This window comes from Chelonia mydas, chromosome 3 (genome assembly GCF_015237465.2).
Source record: "Chelonia mydas isolate rCheMyd1 chromosome 3, rCheMyd1.pri.v2, whole genome shotgun sequence".
NCBI lineage: Eukaryota > Metazoa > Chordata > Testudines > Cheloniidae > Chelonia > Chelonia mydas.
The window spans coordinates 149,536,623-149,557,440 of record NC_057851.1 but is presented as its reverse complement, the minus strand read 5'-3'; the positions used below and the strand labels follow the sequence as shown (position 1 = coordinate 149,557,440).

Here is a 20,818-nt window from a genome sequence, read left to right as displayed (position 1 = left end):
AAATGAACTGCTGTTGCAAAACACCCACAAGTTCCTCTAGATCCATGGAAGCTGTAAAGAAAGCTCTACAGGAAAGACACTAGGGACTTTATTCTCAGTACTTTGATGGAATGTACAAGACATAGTGGTGACTCTGTAAATGTTGATTGAGTTGTCTCCTTTCCCCACTATGCTGTTCACAGCAACAGATGGGATGAGCTTACCCAAAGCAGAACTTAATATACTTAAGAAATTATTCAGGCAAAGTTTATTTTTACACAAAGCTTATACTAGTAACAGTACCAAAGTTAGTTAGATCTTGAGTTATGTGCTCTGGAAGTGGTGGGGAAGTATAAACTACACTTCAGCAAATTTAACGCGAGCACTGCATTAATGTAATTTCGTCACTCTCTCCTAGTCAGGTTATTATAACACCCCATCGCCATAGTATCTAAGAATCTTGGTATACATATCTATACTTGGTAGCAGGCACTCAGGTCAGAAATTCTCCTTTTTTCTGATCCTTAACAAAATATCCCAGTTACTGGGGAGAGTGGAAACAATTCAAGTCAGAGAAGATTCTTTCATAAATTAGCTGGGAGAGCCACACTCCACCCTCTTCCGAGTAAATTAGGTGAAGGCAAGATCTAAACAGAGCATAGATCAGGGCAGAATAGAGCTCTGAGGCTTACTAGTATCTTTCACCTATTCCTCCCAGACTAGAATTATTATGCTGCCACTTCTTAATAAAATCATAATATATCAGCGGTGTCAACAGCATGGCCATGTTAGACTTAAAAGAGAGGATCTCCAAATCCTATTAAAGTAATCTGACTATTCACTTTTTGAAGTGCAAAGTGGTGATTATAGGACATCTTTGTATTTTTCTGTTCCTGCTGCAACTTGTTCTGAAACAAAGAAAACTTGTTTTGAAAATGCTTGACACCCACAACAATCTGTTCTTGGGCACTTGACAAGAGGGCTTGTCCTTTCCTGACCACATCAGCGCTGTCTCTTTCTGTGCAACTCCCTCTAACTAATCCTTAGAAGTGTAAAAGGTACACATCATAACCCTCCCAAAGATAGGAGTGGCCATTTTTCCATAACAGGACAAAACCAAAGAGACAAATGTTAATGATTCTTTCACGTCTGTTTCTTCTTAAACTCAATTTCAATAACTTTCAGGCCCTATCCAATTCAACTTAATTAATATAAATTAGCTATGTGAATTTATAATTGTAGAGTAAATGATTATACTTATTCCTATAGTGGATTTCTATTTAGGTCACATTTTGCAAGAGCATTTGCTAGAACTGTAACCTGTGATTATACTCTTCCTTATGTATCTCTAAGATCTACAAAAATAGTTTTGAATTTAACGATGATGTAATACAAAAAGTTCGTCAAGTGCTAAGGTCATAAGAGAAATGTAACACATACTGAATGACAGAGGTGAACATCCATTTAATATACAAGTGTGACATTATACCAGCTCTTTGGCTACAGTTAGTATTTTTATTTTAAACTCAGACTTGGGACATGAAACATCTCTGCTATTTTTACACAAAGCGAACTGAAACTTAATAACCTAAGCTAATATACTCAATATAATAATTATTGTTAAAATATTTCATTTGCTAACCCATATTTTGAGTTATATTTTATTTATTGATATGTATTTCTATAGTTCTCACCAATAATAGTACCAGAGTACCTCACAAGTTTAAGGATACGTTAGCACCTGCATGGTAGAACTTGCATCTCTATCTCTTTGCCTTTTTAACTGTTTCTGTACAACAACAGGAGCTAGTGGAGGGTATCTTATGACACAGCTATTTGAGGGAAATGATAGTTTAAGCAGATATATCATGGGCTACACCCTAAAGGTGAAAGCCAAACAATAAAAATAGAAAATATGAATTTCCGCCTCTCCATCACCACATAAAAGCGTGAACTTCTGAAGCTAATCCCCATAAATCTATGAGGTGCAAACTCTAAACTCCATTCACCCCAATGAAGTGTTGACTTCTGAATTTAACTAGGACCTCTTCACTCCTCCAAAACTTTTGGTTAGAGAGTCTATACAATTTCTAATTTACTTCACACCCATAGGAGAAAAAATTGTCATTGAACATGTCTTTCAAGGGTTGGCCCATTGTAGAAATGTCAGGTGGCACTGTTCTGCTACAAAGGAAACAATAATAGACATTAGATTTTCAGTTTGTTGTGCATTGTTAGAAATATTTCAGTAAAACTGCAGGTTACTGAATGATTTTTTTAAATCAATTCACATTATCACAGAATTCAGTGTAGCTCAGTCACATAAATTATGAGGGTCTTACTAATACACCACATAGTACAAAAAGCCTAGTCCATCTATCTGAAATAACAAATAAAAAATAAGTACAATAAACTAACTATGTTGAAGGTAAAATGGGTGTAAAGGAAAAGGAGCATGAGGATTCTGGATTCTCTTGAAAGAGAGGTCAAGGAATTAGTTTGGAGGCGAGGTTACATCTCCTTACACAACCTTCCACAACACGTTCAATTCTGAGAGGGGACAAACACATGGCCACTGCTTCCAGAGAACTCTGACCTTGGTCCCAAGAGCACGGATCTCCACTGATAATGCAGAAGAATCTAATTGCTGTTGAAATCTAAGTATACATTAAATCACCTTTTAGACAACTATCGAAAATGGATTAAGAGTACTCTAAAAAAAAAAAAAAAAGTAACTTTCCTGAATCATCTGTAAATACTATATCTTAAAATCAAGACTCTCTGAGGATCTATTCTTTTATCAGCATTTGTGAACTTACATTTGTGAATTTATATTGCATTAAAACTCATGTGAGCAACATGTATGAGCCCCACTAAACATCAATGGCAGAACAGACCCCCTGCATTTTAAACTGGCTTATCGATGCCTTCTGCCTGGTTGTTCCAAACAGATAAGTATTTTACTTCCTTCACCTTCTCCCCAGGGTACATAAATAGTCTTGGTTTAGTCAGATGAAGGCTTGTGGTCTTAGATCACAGCAGTTTTACTTCTGCTTTCTTAACTTCCATTTTCCCCAGGGGATTAGTTGGTGCTTAGAGTCCCAACTGTCTGTGAAGATAGGAGTCACTGGATTTTCTCTGTCACCATGTGAATGTTCAGCTTCTATGCTAGTGGATCATATGAAAGATATTCCAGAGTCATCATGGAAGTGTTTCATCTTAATGTAATCTCGCTAAATAAATTCCCAACTGCATGATCCTCAGTGTGACAAGCCCACTCTATATTCCCGTTTGCCTGAGGGCATTAACCATAGCTTTTCAGTAAACATTTTTAAAGATTATCGTCCTTAAAAAGGACATAGTTGATGTAAATTTATTATTACTGTTGTTTACTTCTGTAGTGCTGAAAGTGCGGACAGTAGATGAATTGAGCCATATGGTAAATCCCAAACCTGAGGAGCTTCAAGTTTAAAGTTGCAAAGTGGTTCCAAAACAGCAGAAACACAGAATAGTGCATGGCAATTATAGCTGTAATGCTTTATTGAACAGGTGTGATTTTTTGTAGGAGAAGGAAAGAGCTAGACATGATGTAACTGAGATGCTGTTCCAAGCATAAAAGGCAGTATGAAAAATGTGTGAAGTAAGGAGTGGGGGAGGTGTGGGTAGAACGTATGGAGGAAGACAGGATGTAGGAAGAGATTAGGACAAAGATGTAATCAGAGCCAGAGTTAGATAGCTTTGCAAATGAGATGTCTGAAAGGACTGCAAGAGAAAAGAGGAAGCCTGTACAGAGATAGGCAATGACCGTGGCTCTAACAAAATTTAACTACTTCAGATACTGAAAAAAAAGATCAGCCCCTCAAAACAGAAGGGTTAAATAGTGATACATTGGCGACTAATCATCGGGGCCATCAGCCAACCAACAACCTTTGAAGGTGGGTTTTCTTGAGTGTGGATGTATATTGTCAAACCATTCCCTTTGCGCTGCCAGTTTGGCTCCATTCTGATGAGCACAGGCAGATTACTGAATTATATAGGAATTCTGTTTGGGCATTCAGAAGAACAGAGCAAGTAGTCAGAGGGAAAAGGGATGAGATGAGATCCATGAAGAATCACAGAAATGTAGGGGTGAAAGAGACCTTGAGAGGTCATCAAGCTCAGCCCCCTCCTCTGAGGCAGGACCTAGTAAACCTAGCCCACCCCGGACAGGTATTTATCCAACCTGTTTTTAAAAACCTCCAATGATGGGGACTCCACAACCTCTCTTGGAAGCCTATTGTAGAGCTTAACTATCCTTAGTTAGGAAGATTTTCCTAATATATAAACTAAATCTCCCTTGCTGCAGAGTAATCCCATTACTTCTTGCCCTACTTTCAGTGGACACGGAGAACAATTGATCTCTGTTCTCTTTACAACAGCCTTTAACTTATTTGAAGACTGTTATCAGGCCCCCTTCAGTTTTCTTTTCTCAAGACTAAAGAGGCCCAAGTTTTTTTAAAATCCTTCCACACAGATCAACTTTTCTAAACCTTTTATCATTTTCACTGAGCTCCTCTGGACTCTCTCCAGTTTGTCCACATCTTTCCAAAAGTATGGTGCCCAGAACTGGACACAGTACTCCAAATGAGGCCTCACCAGTGCTGAGTAAAGCAGGACAATTACTTCTCATGTCTCACATACAACACTCTTGTTAATACACCCCCAAATGATATTGGCCATTTCACAACTACATTATTTCACTGACTCGTGTTCAATTTACGATCCACTATAACCCACAGATCTTTTTCAGCAGTACTACTACCTAGCCAATTATTCCCCATTTTCATAGATACTAAGGTCAGAAGGGACCATTATGATCATCTAGTCTGACCTCCTGCACAACGCAGGACACAGAATCTCACCCACCCACTCCTGCAATAAACCTCTCACCTATGTCTGAGCTATTGAAGTCCTCAAATCGTGGTTTAAAGACTTCAAGGAGCAATCCTCCAGCAAGTGACCCATGCCCCATGCTACAGAGGAAGGCGAAAAACCTCCATGGCCTCTTCCAATCTGCCCTGGAGGAAAATTCCTTCCTGACTCCAAATATGGTGATCAGCTAAACCCTGAGCACATGGGCAAGATTCACCAGCCAGATACATTTTGTAGTTATGCATTTGATTTTACCTTCCTAAGTACTCTGAACTTGTCTTTGTTGAACTTCATTTTGTTAATTTCAGACCAATTTTATAGTTTGTCAAGGTTGTTTTGAATTCTATTCCTGTCTTCCTATGTGCTTGCAATCCTTCCCATCTTGGTGTCATCTGCAAATTTTATAAGCATACTCTTCACTCCATTATCTGCATCATTAATGAAAATACTGAATAGTACTGGAATCAGGACTGACCCCTGTGGGACTCCTCTAGATACACCATCCCAGTTTGATAACAAACTGTTGATACCTGTTCTTTGAGTACAGTCTTTCACCAGTTGTATACCCATCTTATAGTAATTTCATCTAGACCACATTTCCCTAGTTTGCTTATGAGGCTGTCATGTGGGATTGTATCAAAAGCATTACTAAAATCAAGGCATATCATATCTACTGCTTCCTGCCTATCCACTAGGCCAGTTACCCTGTCAAAGGAGGGAATGAAGCTGGTTTGTCATGATTTGTTCTTGACAAATCCAGAATGGCTATTCTTTATAACCCTATTATTCTCTAAGTGCTTACAAACTGATTTTTTAATAATTTGTTCCACAATCTTTCCAAGTATCTAAGTTTGGCTGACCGGTCTATAATTCCTCTTTGTCCCCTCTTTTAAAGATAGGTCCTGTATTTGCCCTTCTCTAGTCCTATGGGACCTCACCCATCTTCCATGAGTTCTCAAAAGGTAACTGCTAACAGTTCTGAGATTGCTTCTTCTGGTTCCTTAAGTACCCAACAGGTTGAATTTCATCAGGCCCTGACAACTTGAATATATCCAACTTATCTAAATATTCTTTAACCTGTTCTTTCCCTGTTTTGGCTCGTGTTCCTTCCCCCTTGTTGTTGTTATTAAGTGTGCTGACCATCTGGTCACCAGTAATCTTTTTAGTGTAGACTGAAGCAAAATAGGCATTAAACACCTCTGCCTTCTTGATGTCATCAGTTATTAATTCTCCTTCTCCACTAAGTAGATGACCTACACTTTTCTTTGTCATTCTCTTGCTCCTAATGTATTTAAAGAACCTCTTCTTATAGCCTTCTATGTTCCTCGCTAGGTGTAACTCATTTTGTGCCTTAGTCTTTCTGAATTTATCCCTATACTTGTGCTATTTCATTTGTACTCCTCTTTAGCAATTTGTCCATGTTTCCACTTTTTGTAGGATATGTGAATCAACAAAACAAACTAAAACGGTTATTTATTTATCTGGATTGATGAGAAATGCCCGTCTGTATTCTAGGCAAATGCGTAACATAAAAGTTACAAATTTGACCAAGACACCAATTAAAAATATTAGAACATACCTTAATCATTTAACTAACCAACATTTCAAATCCCAGTATCCATCTAGATTATTAAAACCCAACTCCTCCCAAATCCAGACACTTCATCCTGCCCTTTTCCGCTTTTCAAAAGCCCAGAAGAAAAATTGGGCCTTGCAGAAGTCCCTGGAGATAAACACATAGGTCTTAATTTAGATTTAGCAGTCTTGACTGCGTCCCTTTAGGGAACCCCACTATCTGTTTATCAAATCAGTTGATCAATGGTATTTTTAGAGCACCTATCTCTACAGTACCTAAGAGCAAATAATGCTTATTGCCCAAATTTTTTAAGTTAGCCTACATAATGTTCTATCTTTCAATACAATAAAACAGCTTATGTGAAGTGCTCTTTTCATATTCCAAGTTTGCCAAACAAAAAGCCTTATTTTGTGAATTTTCCTTGTTGATAAAATATACCTATAGATAAATTAGATATTCTTTCAGTAGAAATAGATTCTTTCCCCATGCATATTTCATTTCATACAGTGTTCTGTGTTCTTTAATAGTTGTTTTTCTTTTCCTTCAATGATAAGTGACCAGAAACAAGTATTCCAGCCCTCCTATCTTGGCTGAAATCCACATAATGCATGACAGCACTGAAAATCCCTGGCAGGCACCTCAGAAGCTAACATACCATATCTTAAGTGTCAGACTTAATTAGCCAAGAAGCCACTTTCAAAGCTGTTCATGAAAAATGTGATTAAACTAGAATGACTTTGTTATACGTATTGTACAATGTATATACACCTAGAACGTATTATCTTGATATGAAATGCTATTCCGTTTAAGCATTAAGGTGGAAGATATTCTTTGTTTATTAATTTGCTGTTTTTGCCTATAATACTGTATCTTACAATTAAAAATGGTTTTGGTATTAAGGTTGCCTATACAAAAACATTATATAATGTATTACAAAGAAGAACATTATCATTTGTGCTTTAGCAAAATGTTACTCCCCCCTCCCTTCATTTACCTGTCTTCTTTTTATGTATAATTCATGTCAGGATGCTGCTCTGTCAGTGAATATGAGTTTTGATTTGAAGAGTCATAAAACTGAATTAAGTCCACCACAAACCTTACACAGCTGCGTCATTTTCTATTGCTATATTAGAATTTACTGACTCTTTGAGGCTCAGGGGAAAAGACCATCTGGGGAAAATAAAATCTGCCCTCAGCTGATCCTTGGAAAGAAAACCCACTAACTCTGTTTCTACTGCAAGGCTTTAGCCAAAAACAGCAAGAGTTTCTTTTTTCTTTTTCTTTTTTTTTCGTAATTGCTGCTGTCAAAGATGGTTCCTGGGACCCAACGTTGAGAGTAGATTTTGTTGGATCTTATGTTTTTTTGTTTTGTTTTGCTCTGTTAAGTGTGACTGCAAAACATTATTATCACCAACTGGATTGCCATTAATGCACATGAAGATAACGCTTTGGATAGTGAGCAGGTAAAACACCATAGTTGTAGTTGACTGGACCAGACCCAGGTAAACCCACTTTAAGCGCAAAATACACATTTAGTATACATCCAGATTTAGCAAGCTTTGGAAGTAAAACCAAAGAAGCATGAGGTATCATACAGAAACTGCAAGCTGTAGGATGTAATTAGATATATTTGGTATTCAATAGCAGATATACTTCGGAGTGCTTTTCATGCAGTGATAGCCTTCATCCAGGGCAATCTTTACAAGTGGCTGGACAATACAAAGCAGAGAACAATAGCAAAGGATATACAATGCTAATACGCTCTTGAAGGAGGATGCAGACTGGTGGGGAAAGGTGTGTGCCTTCATGGCTCTAACTTTTTTCTTTGGGGATTGTGAATAATTTTTAATCATTTTCTCTTTAATTGGTGTGTCTGGTAGAGAATCATTTGTTACAAGACACAGGATTCCAGTGCATGTACTGCTTTTGTGCAGGACATATTAAATAATGATGGATGACCAGGTTTCTAAATGTAACTTACAATTTGTTGCTGCAAATCATAAGTTCTAATAAATAAAAAGTTCTGACATACAATTTTAGAAAGGATGATTGGGTGTCAGGATTATTTGGAATTTTCTCATTTCTTGGGGTTCTCTTCTATGGTACAGAAAACTCGCTTAATATGTGGTAGTGCATCCTGGAGTTGTAAAGCTCAGATGTATAATATTCCATTATTATTATTTATGCAGGTGGCTTTTGAGTGTGGCTAGAGCACATCTCTTTTCCATTATCTTCTTCATTCATTATCACCTTCCTTCCTCCCTACCCCCCATTTTGCATTTTTAAACTTTATGATAACTTCTGGATAGTTTACTATAATATAGACACACATAAAAAAAGACTACACATGGATAGCTGATGTGTGGATGCAGAAAAGCTGATTTTAAAAAAATCTACTGTTAAAAGATCCTGAGTGGATCTGAAACAATCATTTGAATGTTTGTGTTCAGAAGATTTTTTTTTTTCATGGAATCCTTTTTATTAGCAGGCTGGGAGAAAACTATAATACAGATTTAATTCTTCCCAATAATCTTGTACTGTGATGTTTACTTGTGCCCACGTAAGGGTAGGAAAAAAAACTGAAGAAAGTTTTGCATGAATTGTAAATATTAAACTTTTCAAGGAGATCCAAAGTATCATAGATGGAAACCAAGAGTTTCAGGGTACTAGTAAAGCCTTTTTTTAAAACAGTGTAAAGAATATCAATAGATATTTTGTCTAAGATGTGGTAAGCCATATAATTGACTTAATATAGGAACATGGGATACAGGACTGGAAGGGACCTCCTGGGTCATAAAGTCCAGTCCCCTGCTATTGCCACCATATAATCCCACTCATAAATGTATCAAGCTCCATCTTAAAACTAGTTAGGTCATTTGCCCCAACTCCTCCTAGTGGAAGGCGGTTCCAGAACCTCATTCCTTCTAATTTCCAGTTTATACCCATTTGTTCTTGTGCCAGCATTGCTCTTTAGCTTATATAGCTCTTGTCATTCCCTGGTGTTTATCTTCCTCATGTATTTTTAGCGAGCAATCATAAACCCTCTCAACCTTTATTTTGCTAGGCTAAACAAGCCAAGTTTTCTTAGTCTCCTCTCATAAAAGTATGAAGGCAGATGAGTTGAGATACTGGCTGGTGTCACTATACGAAGAATGGTTGCTAAAACAAATGTAAGGAGATTCATACCCAAATGTATTACAAAAAGCTGGAAACCACTGGTTGAGCGCGTAAGCCCCACTCAAGCCTGGACCCATACGGAGCATGCAGGGGCACGTAAATCTGTAATGCCACATTAAGCAAACACACCAGCGAGTGGGTGGATGGCAACAGTATTATTCAGAAACAAATTTTAAGGAACACATTGTTTTAGCCAAGTTGGAGAGAGCACATAAACCCTGGAGTATTTATTGGGATACCAGTTTTCTACTCTTCTGCAATTTTTGACAAGTAAAATACTTTATTTAGGCTAACACTAGGATAAAGGACTAAATTCATTCCTAACTTGCGTTCCTTGCAGCTCCGCTGAAAGCCATGGGGCTGCACAGGGTGCAAGTCAGGGCAGAAACTCAGCCAGAATGTGTCTAACAACTGAACATAATTTGTATACACAAACAAGCGTTATTTACAATATTCCTTCATGAAATCACAGGCTCAGAGTCTGCATATTCTTTAAAGATACAGTTCATGCACACTTGAATGCCTACTTAAGAAAAAATCAAGAGCTTTCCCATGGAAACCACACAAAGATATTTTATTTCACAGGTACTGCACAAACACAGATGCTAGCTTTCCATAATGAACTATACGTTCTTATGCTAGCCACGTATTTTAGGACAACATCTTTGGCACACTTTTAGACAGATGGCTCATATGAGTTTAAAGGTTTGTCTATTCTGGGGAAATGTGTGTTGTTTTCAAATGTGCTAACTAATATGTTTGAATTAAAAAGCTCAAATACACTTTAGCCCCTAGTGTAGAGAGTCGCGTTAAAAATGAATTAGCTTGTTGTGGTGAAAATGTGTTAGCTGGTCCTAAGGGTTGGGCCACATTACAAAATGTTACCATAAAACATACCTTAGTTTGGCACATCTTTCTTTGTGTCCTCACTTACTTTTGAGTCCTGGTAGTAAAACTCTAACTTTCTGTTGGTCTCATTAAACCATCTCCCTGAATTACATAAGCCCTCTACCTGCACTATTCCACTGCTACAATGTCTGTGTGGATCATGTATTACCTATGCCAGTAAAAACAGTCCTCTGGGAATAGTCCTATAGTGCCCCTGTCCCTGTGACAATGACCCTCCTGATCACCATTCTGAACTCTGTTGTCAAGGGGTCACAGTGACCAGAACTCCTCCTCCCGCCAAAATACTTTAAAACACCAGCATGTTTTGGAAATGCGTCTCTTCCGGAGCCCACCTCAGAGCAGACAGATATGGATACCCATAAAGAAACAGGTAAACCTTGCACTGCTGCCTGGTCAGGAAAGAAGTCTTGGATTTCCTCAGCCTGTGGGGAGGAGCAGTACAAGGCCAGATGCAGAATAACTGCAGAAGTAAAGATGTCTATTTGGACATTGCAGAGGGTATGCAATTGGGGCACAACAGGGAGGGGCATCAATGTTGGGTGAAGAAGAAGGAACTGCAGCAGCTGGATAAAAGGCAAGGGAGGCCAACAGAAAATCTGGGGCTGCCCCACATACCTGCTGCTTCTATGCAGAGTTGGATGCCATATTTGGTGGGGATCCTACCATTACCCCAAAAGTGACAGTGGACACTACGTGAGATCCTGAGGAGGGAACCCCAGCAGTGCACAGCAACAAAGAGCTTGTCAAGGACATGGATGCAGAGGATGCAGATCCAGTGGAGAGCCAGAGTCAGCTGAACTTGACTCAGTTGAGTCCTGAGGAGGAACCCATTATGCACCTTCTCTGACTACCCTTGGCTAATGTCAGTGAAACCTTCCTGGTGATCCACTGATGCCTGCATAAACATGAAAAGTACCGCTTTCTGTTTAAGTACTCAGTCTGAGGGATGGGGGTGGGTGGGCCAGGATCAAGATATGCATTTCCTCTATTACTCCACAGTTCAGGAAGTCCACTGCACTGAATCAGCAGTCCATTATTTCCTGCACATTGCCCAGAATCACAATCCTGTGCAGCAGGTGACAATTAACAGGTTTGCACACCTGGATGATGACTGTCCCCACTGAAGACTTTCCAACACCAACCGATAGCAATCTAGGGTCGCAAGTTTCCACAGCGAGATTGCTACCCATTTTCCACTGTCAAAACAGCTCTCATTTTGGTGTCTCTGCACTGGAAGGCTGGGGTGAGTTCAGCACACAATTTCTGCATCTGAAAGTTCTGAAGCCACTGCCTGAGCGTCCCAGATTTGCATCCATTCTCAACCATCAGTGCTTATTTCACGGGCCCAGAAGTGCTGCTCCACCATGTGTAGCTGGTCAGTGAATGCCTGCAGCATCAGGTGACTTTCATTCACTGTCTGCATCATTCACTCCTCCTCAGTTTTCTCATTTTCACTGTTGCATGCCTGGCCTCCGTGATAGTTGCTGAAGTTCCACAAACACAGAAGAAGCAGGTGCCCTGTCTCTAAAATTGATATGAGAATTCCAATGATTTGCCAGTGAGGTGGCGAAGAGATTGAAAACCAGCACAAGGAACTGTGGGAATTTTAGAAAGTGGTGTGAAAGAGAAGATCATGGTGGGAACAGAGGAACTTGACCCCAAGGTCCCACAGTTCCCTGAGAGGAGTACTGGTTTCTCACAATACACTTCCAAAAGTCCCAGGAAGCTGGACCGTGGTGTGGGGCACACTGGGATGCCTTCCTGTAGCACAGCGCACTTTTTCTCTGATACAACCTCTCGACGTGAAGGCGTGCTGCACTGGCAAAGGCAGTTGAATCTGCCCATGCTCTACTCAAATTGCAAAACTGGCAGCTACATGCTGGCAGAAATACTACCAATAAAACTTTCTAGTGTAGGCGTGACCTGAGTAACCTTGGCTAACACGTCTTAACCTGTTTCAGAGTAGCAGCCGTGTTAGTCTGTATGCGCAAAAAGAAAAGGAGTGCTTGTGGCACCTTAGAGACTAACAAATTTATTTGAGCTTAAGATTTCATGAGCTACAGCCCACTTCATCGGATGCATGCAGTGGAAAATACAGTGGGGAGATTGTCTTTGTCTACACTAGATGTTACATGGAGCTTAAAATGTATTAATTAAAACATTATTCATTTTCCCAGTGTAGACAAACCCAAAGAGAGAAACTGCTGCTTTCTTCCCAATAGAGAGTAGGGTTTTTTTTTCAATCTGGGCTGCCCACCCTGCAAGATGCAATAAAGCCTCCAGTCACTCCCACAAACATAGTGCTATAAACAGAGGAGGAACTTCTCTCTTCCTTTGTGCTTAAGAGATGGATACCCCAATCTTCTCTCTTCCACCACCTGCTCACACTCTACTCCCTCTACTGTATGTATTTATGTTTAATCTAACTCTGCTGATATGCGAAGACTCAGAGGTGACATAAAAATGTCTAGAGGTAATACTAAAGAAAAATTATGCAGTCAGTGCTTTTCTAAAGGACTGTTAGGAATGGGGATTGGGCAGGGAGGTTCAACTTGCATGTGCTGATTTGTATGTGAGTATAGAGCAGACAGAGTGTGTGTTTGTGTACAACTTCCCCCCCACAAAACTAATGTATTGTCCAGTTCAGGCATGAAATAACTCACAATGATGCTTCCGAGTTATATTTTTCATTCTTTTAAACAAAACCTATACAATATTCTGGCACTTGCATATCTCTCGTCAATCCTAACAAACCAACTCAACAAAAAGAAAATACGTTTAACAGGAGACAGTGCTCCTAAAAAGTCAATTATTATAAACAAACAAAAACACATACCTAGTGCAATATGTCATCCAGAATCCCAAATGCTACTATTTGATATTCTCCATATTACTTAAGGCATTATAAAACTTGCATGTGTTTCATTTATTCACTGTTTACTTCTACCCGTCCCAAGTTATAGTCTATACAACCATGTGCATCATTCACCTGATTTTTGCTGAGCTATTTTCCTTTGACTTCCTTGTTTAAGTGCCCTTTGCTAATTCATTTTAATCTTTTGATTCTGGTATTCAAAGCCCTTCATTCTCATATGTTATTTTATTTATATATTTGATGTCTATATTTGCTGTAGTCCAACTTGTACTCTAAGTTATTGCTGTTTCAGCATTTCTACAATTTGCAACATCTAAGTACAGGGCCTTTGCCCATATAGTTCCATCTAGGGGAAATGTGTGTTGCTTATTCATTGCCTCACTTTTAAGTCTTATTTTAATATTATATTCTGGTTTATATCCTTTCTACACCTTTGTGTTAATTCTGTGTTGTTTTAGATACAGCACTTTTGGCGCTTACAGTAAAGTAAAGCAGTAGTTAATTAACATTAACACTGTACTATGTACCAAGATATAAATGTCTAAGTTATACTTAGTGATGCTTGAATTTGTAAATACGATGACTACAATTAGAAACTCCAGCCAGTAGGAGCAGGTGCAAAGCAACCCATTGCTACACTGGGGGGAGAGGGTAAAATGAGGCCACTGCTCCCCTCAGTATCCCCCAGACCCAGAACTGTGCAGAGGAGACCCTCCCATACTCTGGGGAAACAGAGATCCAGGTAGTGCCTCTTGGCCAATCTGCTATGTGGCCTTGGGGAAGGAGTGCAGAGTCTTCAGCTGGTAGGAGAAGCTAAAGAAGCAGCCAAAGCAGGGAGATTCAGAGTACTTTCCACGGTTTTAACTGGATTTTCTCTGCCCTGTGTTTATTGGCTGTTTGCTCCACCCATTCCCTTTCCCATCTTTCAGTATCTCTTCACTTCAGCTGCAGTCCACACCTGCCCCTTAGCCTCTTCTCCCCAGCCCTATTTCCCTTACCCCCTTCTGTTCAATGTTTCTTACCCTTCACTTTTCTTTTTGTTTAGCATACCCCCTGCTGACAAAACCCACCTCAAAAAAATTGTGGAATGAATATGACATTTTCCGTCCTCAGACTGTTGACTCTGCTTGTTTGTGACACCTCTTCCCTCCAACCCTGTGTTTGTCTTATCTATTTAGATTGTAAGATCTTTGGGGCAGGACCAGCTGCTACACTGTTTGCACAGTGCCTAGCACAATGGGGCCTCACTGTTTGGTTCTTTGGCAATATCATAATAATTGATTATTAATAATAAAATATAAACATGTAAGTTACACTCAAATATGTGAATATTAAGACTGCATTCAGTTCCGACACAAAAATAACCAAAGAAAACACTATACAGAAACAGTGTCACATATAAGAATGTCCAATGCATACAGATAAATCTATACTCTAATACTGAACAACACTTGACCCTCTAACAAATGAAACTTTTGGTATTAAATTATAGTCTTTCTTACTTTGCTCTCTTGGCCATCTCATTGCCATCCCAGCGTGGGCTGTAAGGGTAGTTTTTCTGGGCCTGGGAATACAGCTGTCCACTGTTAGTGAAGTGATAGACTGACTGAAATGTTAGAGTTGGCTGGTCTCGAGGAAAGTACAGCGGTAGGTCAACTGCAAAGACAGCAAAAGAAAAAGATGACATGAAAGAGACATCTTTTCTTGCTTTCATCTTTATTGTGAAATATATCATTCCTACCTATTGACTCTAAACTCAGGTTAAGAAATGTAGCTAACCAGATCTTAAATGAAAAAAGTGAAAATGATGGGGAATTCTAACATTTCTTCTTGTACTTCCAATAAACATGGATTACATTATGTCAATGTCTGACTCAATTTATGTTTACTGAAGTATTTTTATTTTACAAAGCAAATGACATGATTTTATTGTGCATTTACAGGTTAATCACAGTATTTCCACCAGTTCAATCTCTCTCTCTCTAATGCATAATGCATTAAAGTCTGTATTTTTCCAGCTTAGTTTCTACCTTCAGGAATGTTACTATACATTCTGTTTTGCGAAATAGAGCAATATTGTACTTTTATAGACCCTTTCATCTGATGAGCTCAAAGTGCTTTATCAGCCATAATTAATCCTTATACCTTGCCTGGGAGATGCAAGTATTATTATCCCCATTTTACAGATGGATAAACTGAGGCCCAGAGAGGTTAAGTGACTTAATCAAGGTCACACTTGCAGAATCTAGAACAGACCAAAGGAATCCCAACTCACAGTCATCAGTGTTAAGCAAACAAACAACTAAAACTACAAAGTTACTGATATCAGAAATGTTTTACTCTTAACTATCCCCAGAATTAGATCCTATCTCTTTTAACTCCCCTTGTTTATCACCCAAAAGGAAGGAGGCCATCTCAAGATTAGTCAGGTCTGTTAGATCAACAAACCAGTCTACAAGAGAGAGTATTCCAGAGGCTCTTCAACTGGTAAAACTTAACCTTTTAATTGCCAAACGTGTTCTTGGAGTATAACATTTTCTTGGGTCTTTTATATTCGGTAGACTTAAAAAATCTCCCTAGTTTGTTTTAAGACTTTTACTTATACATCAATCTCAGTATTTACTTTTAAGGCCTGATCCTGCATCCACTGAAGTCAGTGGCAAAACCTGCACTGTCTTTAGTGATACACGATTTGGCCCTTAAAGTACCCCTCACTATTCCATTTAATATCCCAAAATGATGCATTCCACTAACCCTAAGAGACAAAAGAACAAATTCTTTAGTCAGCTCATCAATTTAGTTTTGTAAGACTGTAGCTCATTCATGGGAACTTGGGACCTCAGAAATCTTCATTTGTGACTTCACAATTCTACCTAATGAGACGTCAAGGATCCTGACTGAATAATGTCAGATGTAGTATCAAAAGAGAAGCTAACCACCACCTGTAAAATTGCTGAGAATAATAGCAACTAAAAATGGAAAAGGCATGTTAAATCATCTATCCCATTTCTATGCCAGAGCAGGATTGTTCCCTCCAATATATTTGCAAGTGCTTTGTGTACCCTATTTTTAAATGTTTCAAGATATGATGCTTCCACCACTTCCTTTGAAAGCCTCTTTCACAGCCTAAGATATAGCAATCTCAGAAAGATTTTCTGATAGCTTAAATTTTCCTACTCTTTGAACTGGACAAGCCCTATTTCCCCTGCACTCCAAATCAACCCTGCCAACCCCACAGTCACTCCCTCCATATGTTTATGGTACTGATCTCTGGCCAGTTCAGTGAGTTCAATAAGTTCAGTCCAGTGTCTGAGTTTTATGTCGTGATAAGGCTCTGATTAACTGGGGGACTCAGCCCACACAAAAGCTTACTTGATACATTTCAGAGGTAACATGATGGACTGATTTCAGAGTAGCAGCCGTGTTAGTTTGTATCCACAAAAAGAAAAGGAGGACTTGTGGCACCTTAGAGACTAACAAATTTATTTGAGCATAAGCTTTTGTGAGCTACAGCTCACTTCATTGGATGCATTCAGTGGAAAATACAGTGGGGAGATTTATATACACAGAGAACATGAAACAATGGGTGTTACCATACACACTGTAAGTAGAGTGATCAGGTAAGGTGAGCTATTACCAGCAGGAGGAGGGGGGTGGAGAAACCTTCTGTAGTGATAATCAAGGTGGACCATTTCCAGCAGTTGACAAGAACGTCTGAGGAACAGTCGGGGGTGGAGGGGGGGAATAAACATGGGGAAATAGTTTTACTTTGTGTAATGACCCATCCACTCCCAGTCTTTATTCAAGCCTAAATTAATTGTATCCAGTTTGCAAATTAATTCCAATTCAGCAGTCTCTCGTTGGAGTCTGTTTTTTAAGTTTTTTTGTTGAAGAATTGCTACTTTTAGGTCTGTAATCGAGTGACCAGGGAGATTGAAGTGTTCTCCGACTGGTTTTTGAATGTTACAATTCTTGACGTCTGATTTGTGTCCATCTGAGTTAGTTTGATCAATTTTGGGGAAGAACATTACTATGTTAAAGAAAAAGAAAAATTAGATTAAAAAATGAAATACTTTGTCAAAGTCTTCTTGGTGGCATAGTTAGTGCACGATATCCTTGAAAAAGAATTGCCACACATTGAGCCACTTATCAGTAAGCAAACTACTTGTTCCTCTCTCTTACAGACATTACTCTTATGCCAAAGAATCAAAAGAGCTGCTCTGTAGAGAGCAACGGAAACCCCAGGAGACTGGTTCTCAGTTTTGAAGTTGGAAGTTTACTTTGTCTAGTGCTGTGTATTGAAACTCCATTTCTTAGTACAACCTTTATCTGCTCTCTCTGCAGAATCAATTCCTTGAGGAAAACCCTCCCTCAAATAACTGTGCAAATGGTATGAAACACTTGTTTGCTTGTAAGTACGAAGGATAGCCAAAGTCCAGTAAAGAAATTAAATCATATTATCTCTATTTATTTCATTTACCTTTTTACTAGAGAATTTCTGGTTTCCATTAGCTTGATTTTGAAAACCTCTCCCTATGTGAAAGAGGCAATTATAGCATTTTTCCTCCCATTAACTAAACCAAAAGCTTTGTTTTTAAGAAAAAGTATCTAGCAGTAGAACTACTGTCTAAAAGCACTATAGAGACATTGCTGTCACTTCAGAGAAGCTCTCATTTCCTGTGATTAGCCTTTCATCTTTCAGAGTATTTTTTCAACAGAGGTACAGCAAGAGAAGAAAGAAAGAAAGAAGGAAAGAAGGAAAGAAAGAAAGAAAGAGCTTCTTCCTTTTCTGAACCAAACCATTTAGGGAGGCTTTCAGGAGTCAAATATAACGTAAACCGTGGAACCAGACGATCAAAATAGATAGGTTTACATTTGAACTGTCCACTCCTGGCCAAGAGCAGTACCACCTTGAACTTCAAGCCAAATCTTGAAAAGTAATGGTAGCTGCCTTTGATTTCCAAAGCTATTGTCCACCTAAGAACACAAAGGATAACCAAAACTCCCATTTTTTAAACCAAGTGCTTCTCTAATTAAGGATGTGAGCTGAGTCTCATGAAGCAAAAATGTGACCCTAATTATGGAGCACAACCACACCTATAGTTCAAGAAAACAGGAAATGGCTCTGAACTTTAACCTGCTCTACACATCTCAAATAGCCAGCTGTTATTTCAGAAGTAGACATTAAGGGTCAAATTCATTGCTGGCATAGTGGGCATAAGTCCACTGGAGTTAATAAAGTAGTAGTTTCTTATGTCACGTTTGAATTCAGCCCCAAAGGTTTCACATCACATAAAATAAGCAAACATGTTATAAGTTAATATTTACAAAGGGTTTTGAAGATAAAGGGTCATATTTTGCTCTTGGTCAAACCTGTGTTTTTGTGGAGGAGGCGAAGGTGTGATGGAGAAGATTTTTACCCTTTACTGGTTATACAAATGATATAACTATGTATTATAGAACACAGATAAAATCTGCTTCTGTATAGTATACAAGGGTACAGAGTTAAGTGTTGGCAAAATTATATCAAGCGCAGACCACATTTATATTTTACTATGTAGAATGCATCACAGTGCAAAATCAATCACACTTTCTTAAGTGAGCATCTGAATTGTGAAGATTACAAAAGCAAGCTTTGGTTTAGCATATTATTTAGCCACAGTACTCAGATACTTAAGAAACACAAAAAAAGTATTCATGTTGAATGCAAGTGCTATTTCCAAATCAAAGCTGACTCACAGGTACCTTGGTGGTGTATCTGCAGACAATAAGTGGATGACTCATGTCTGTAAATTCCTGAAAGTGGCAATAGACCCTTGCTTAGTCATCTTTTGCATGGATGCTGTTTCATGAGCTTTGTAAACCATAATGAGGGATTTAGCTCTTTACCAGCATTTTTTTTTTGCCCTTCTAAACAGTACAAATTACATCTCTAAAAATAACTTTATCTAGGTGAGTCACGTCACTTAACAAGCTTCCACAAGTCATATGGTTAAATAGTAATATTTACTTAGGAAGGTACAAATCTTGCTGTCAAACTAGTCTTGGTTTTAAAATGAAAAGGTTGTCAAAGGAAGTCCCATTTACCCCTTCTCTACCAGGAATGGAAGCGCTTCCGTTGGAAAATTTAAACTATTAACTAGTTCAGGAAAGTAAAGCTTTCTGATTCAGTTTCAGATTCAGCATAATTTAATCATTTTGATTTTTTACTTTGGCTTATTTTTTTTAAATAATTATTTTAAATAACACAATAATTGGCCAGAGGAGCACACAAGTAGGGTTAAAAACAGAAAGACACTTGTTTCACTCAGACTTAGACTACACTAACATTTACAGACTAATTACCAATAGGGTCAACTCCCTAATTTGGCAAAGCTCCGATCCTTACTCAGGTAAAACTTTTATGGTAGTGCTGAGTAAACCCGAGCAAAGAACCTCAACATTGCCCCTAACTTTTTATTCTGTGTTTATTCCAAAATGAAAAAGAAAAAGTGATTTGCACATCAAGAATGAATCACAGAGATTTAATTACAGCTTATAAATAGTTTGATGTTTTCTAAATGTAAAAGAAGCTACAAAAAACAATACATACACATTTGAGTTTTTCTTGCTTTTGTGCTGTCATGTAATTTAATGGATACATTCAGTATATTTTCAATATTGTTATCTAAATAACAAACCCTGGCTAACAATTGCCTGAAAAATTATGTTTTGTTTACCTTCTCAAAGGTCAATAACACTGAAGTCTGGAACAGAACAATGTTAACCATTCACATCACACATGCAAACAACTCCAGAGTTAATAAGAAAGTATTATTTACCTTTGAGCTAATCTTACAAGTTAATATAACATGCAAATCTTTGATTCCTGATTAGATCGGTGGTAAAGACATTTTTTTTTCGACATTTGATTTTATATTCCTTTTAGCGGTACAGTAGAACCTCAGAGTTATGAACACCTCAGGAATGGAGGCTATTCGTAACTCTGAACAAAACGTTATGGTTATTCTTTCAAAAGTTCAAACTCTAAACAAAACTGACAGCAGTATGCAGGGGAGGTATGTCATAGCCAAGAATATCCCTGCTCCATTTCATATACAATAAAACCTCAGAGTAATGAACACCAGAGTTACAAACAGACCAATCAACCACACAGCACATTTAGAACCGGAAGTATACAATCAGGCAGCAGCACAGACCAAAAAAAAAAAAAAAAAAGGCAAATACAGTACAGTACTGTGTTAAACGCAAACTATGACAAAAATAAAGGAAAAGTTTAAAAAGAAAGATTTGACAGGGTAAGGAAGCTGTTTCTGTGCTTGTTTCATTTAAATTAAGATGGCTAAAGCAGCATTTTTCTTCTGAATTGTAAAGTTTCAAAGCTGTATTAA

At 38.3% G+C, this 20,818-nt stretch overlaps 1 protein-coding gene across 12 annotated transcripts in view; it reads right to left on the bottom strand.

Annotated features, from left to right (window-relative positions):
• BABAM2 (BRISC and BRCA1 A complex member 2) overlaps positions 1-20,818 on the bottom strand; it is a 318,227-nt gene that overhangs the window by 11,514 nt on the left and 285,895 nt on the right. For 8 of the 12 annotated variants that reach the window (XM_043543522.1, XM_043543524.1, XM_043543521.1 and 5 more), the window contains one exon: positions 14,930-15,083. The exons of 3 other annotated variants lie outside the window; for them this stretch is intronic. In XM_043543522.1, coding sequence (XP_043399457.1) covers positions 14,930-15,083 — 154 coding nt within the window. Of the gene's footprint in view, positions 1-14,929; positions 15,084-20,818 lie in introns of those variants that run through there. One more of the 12 variants, XR_006289772.1, reaches the window with a different exon arrangement.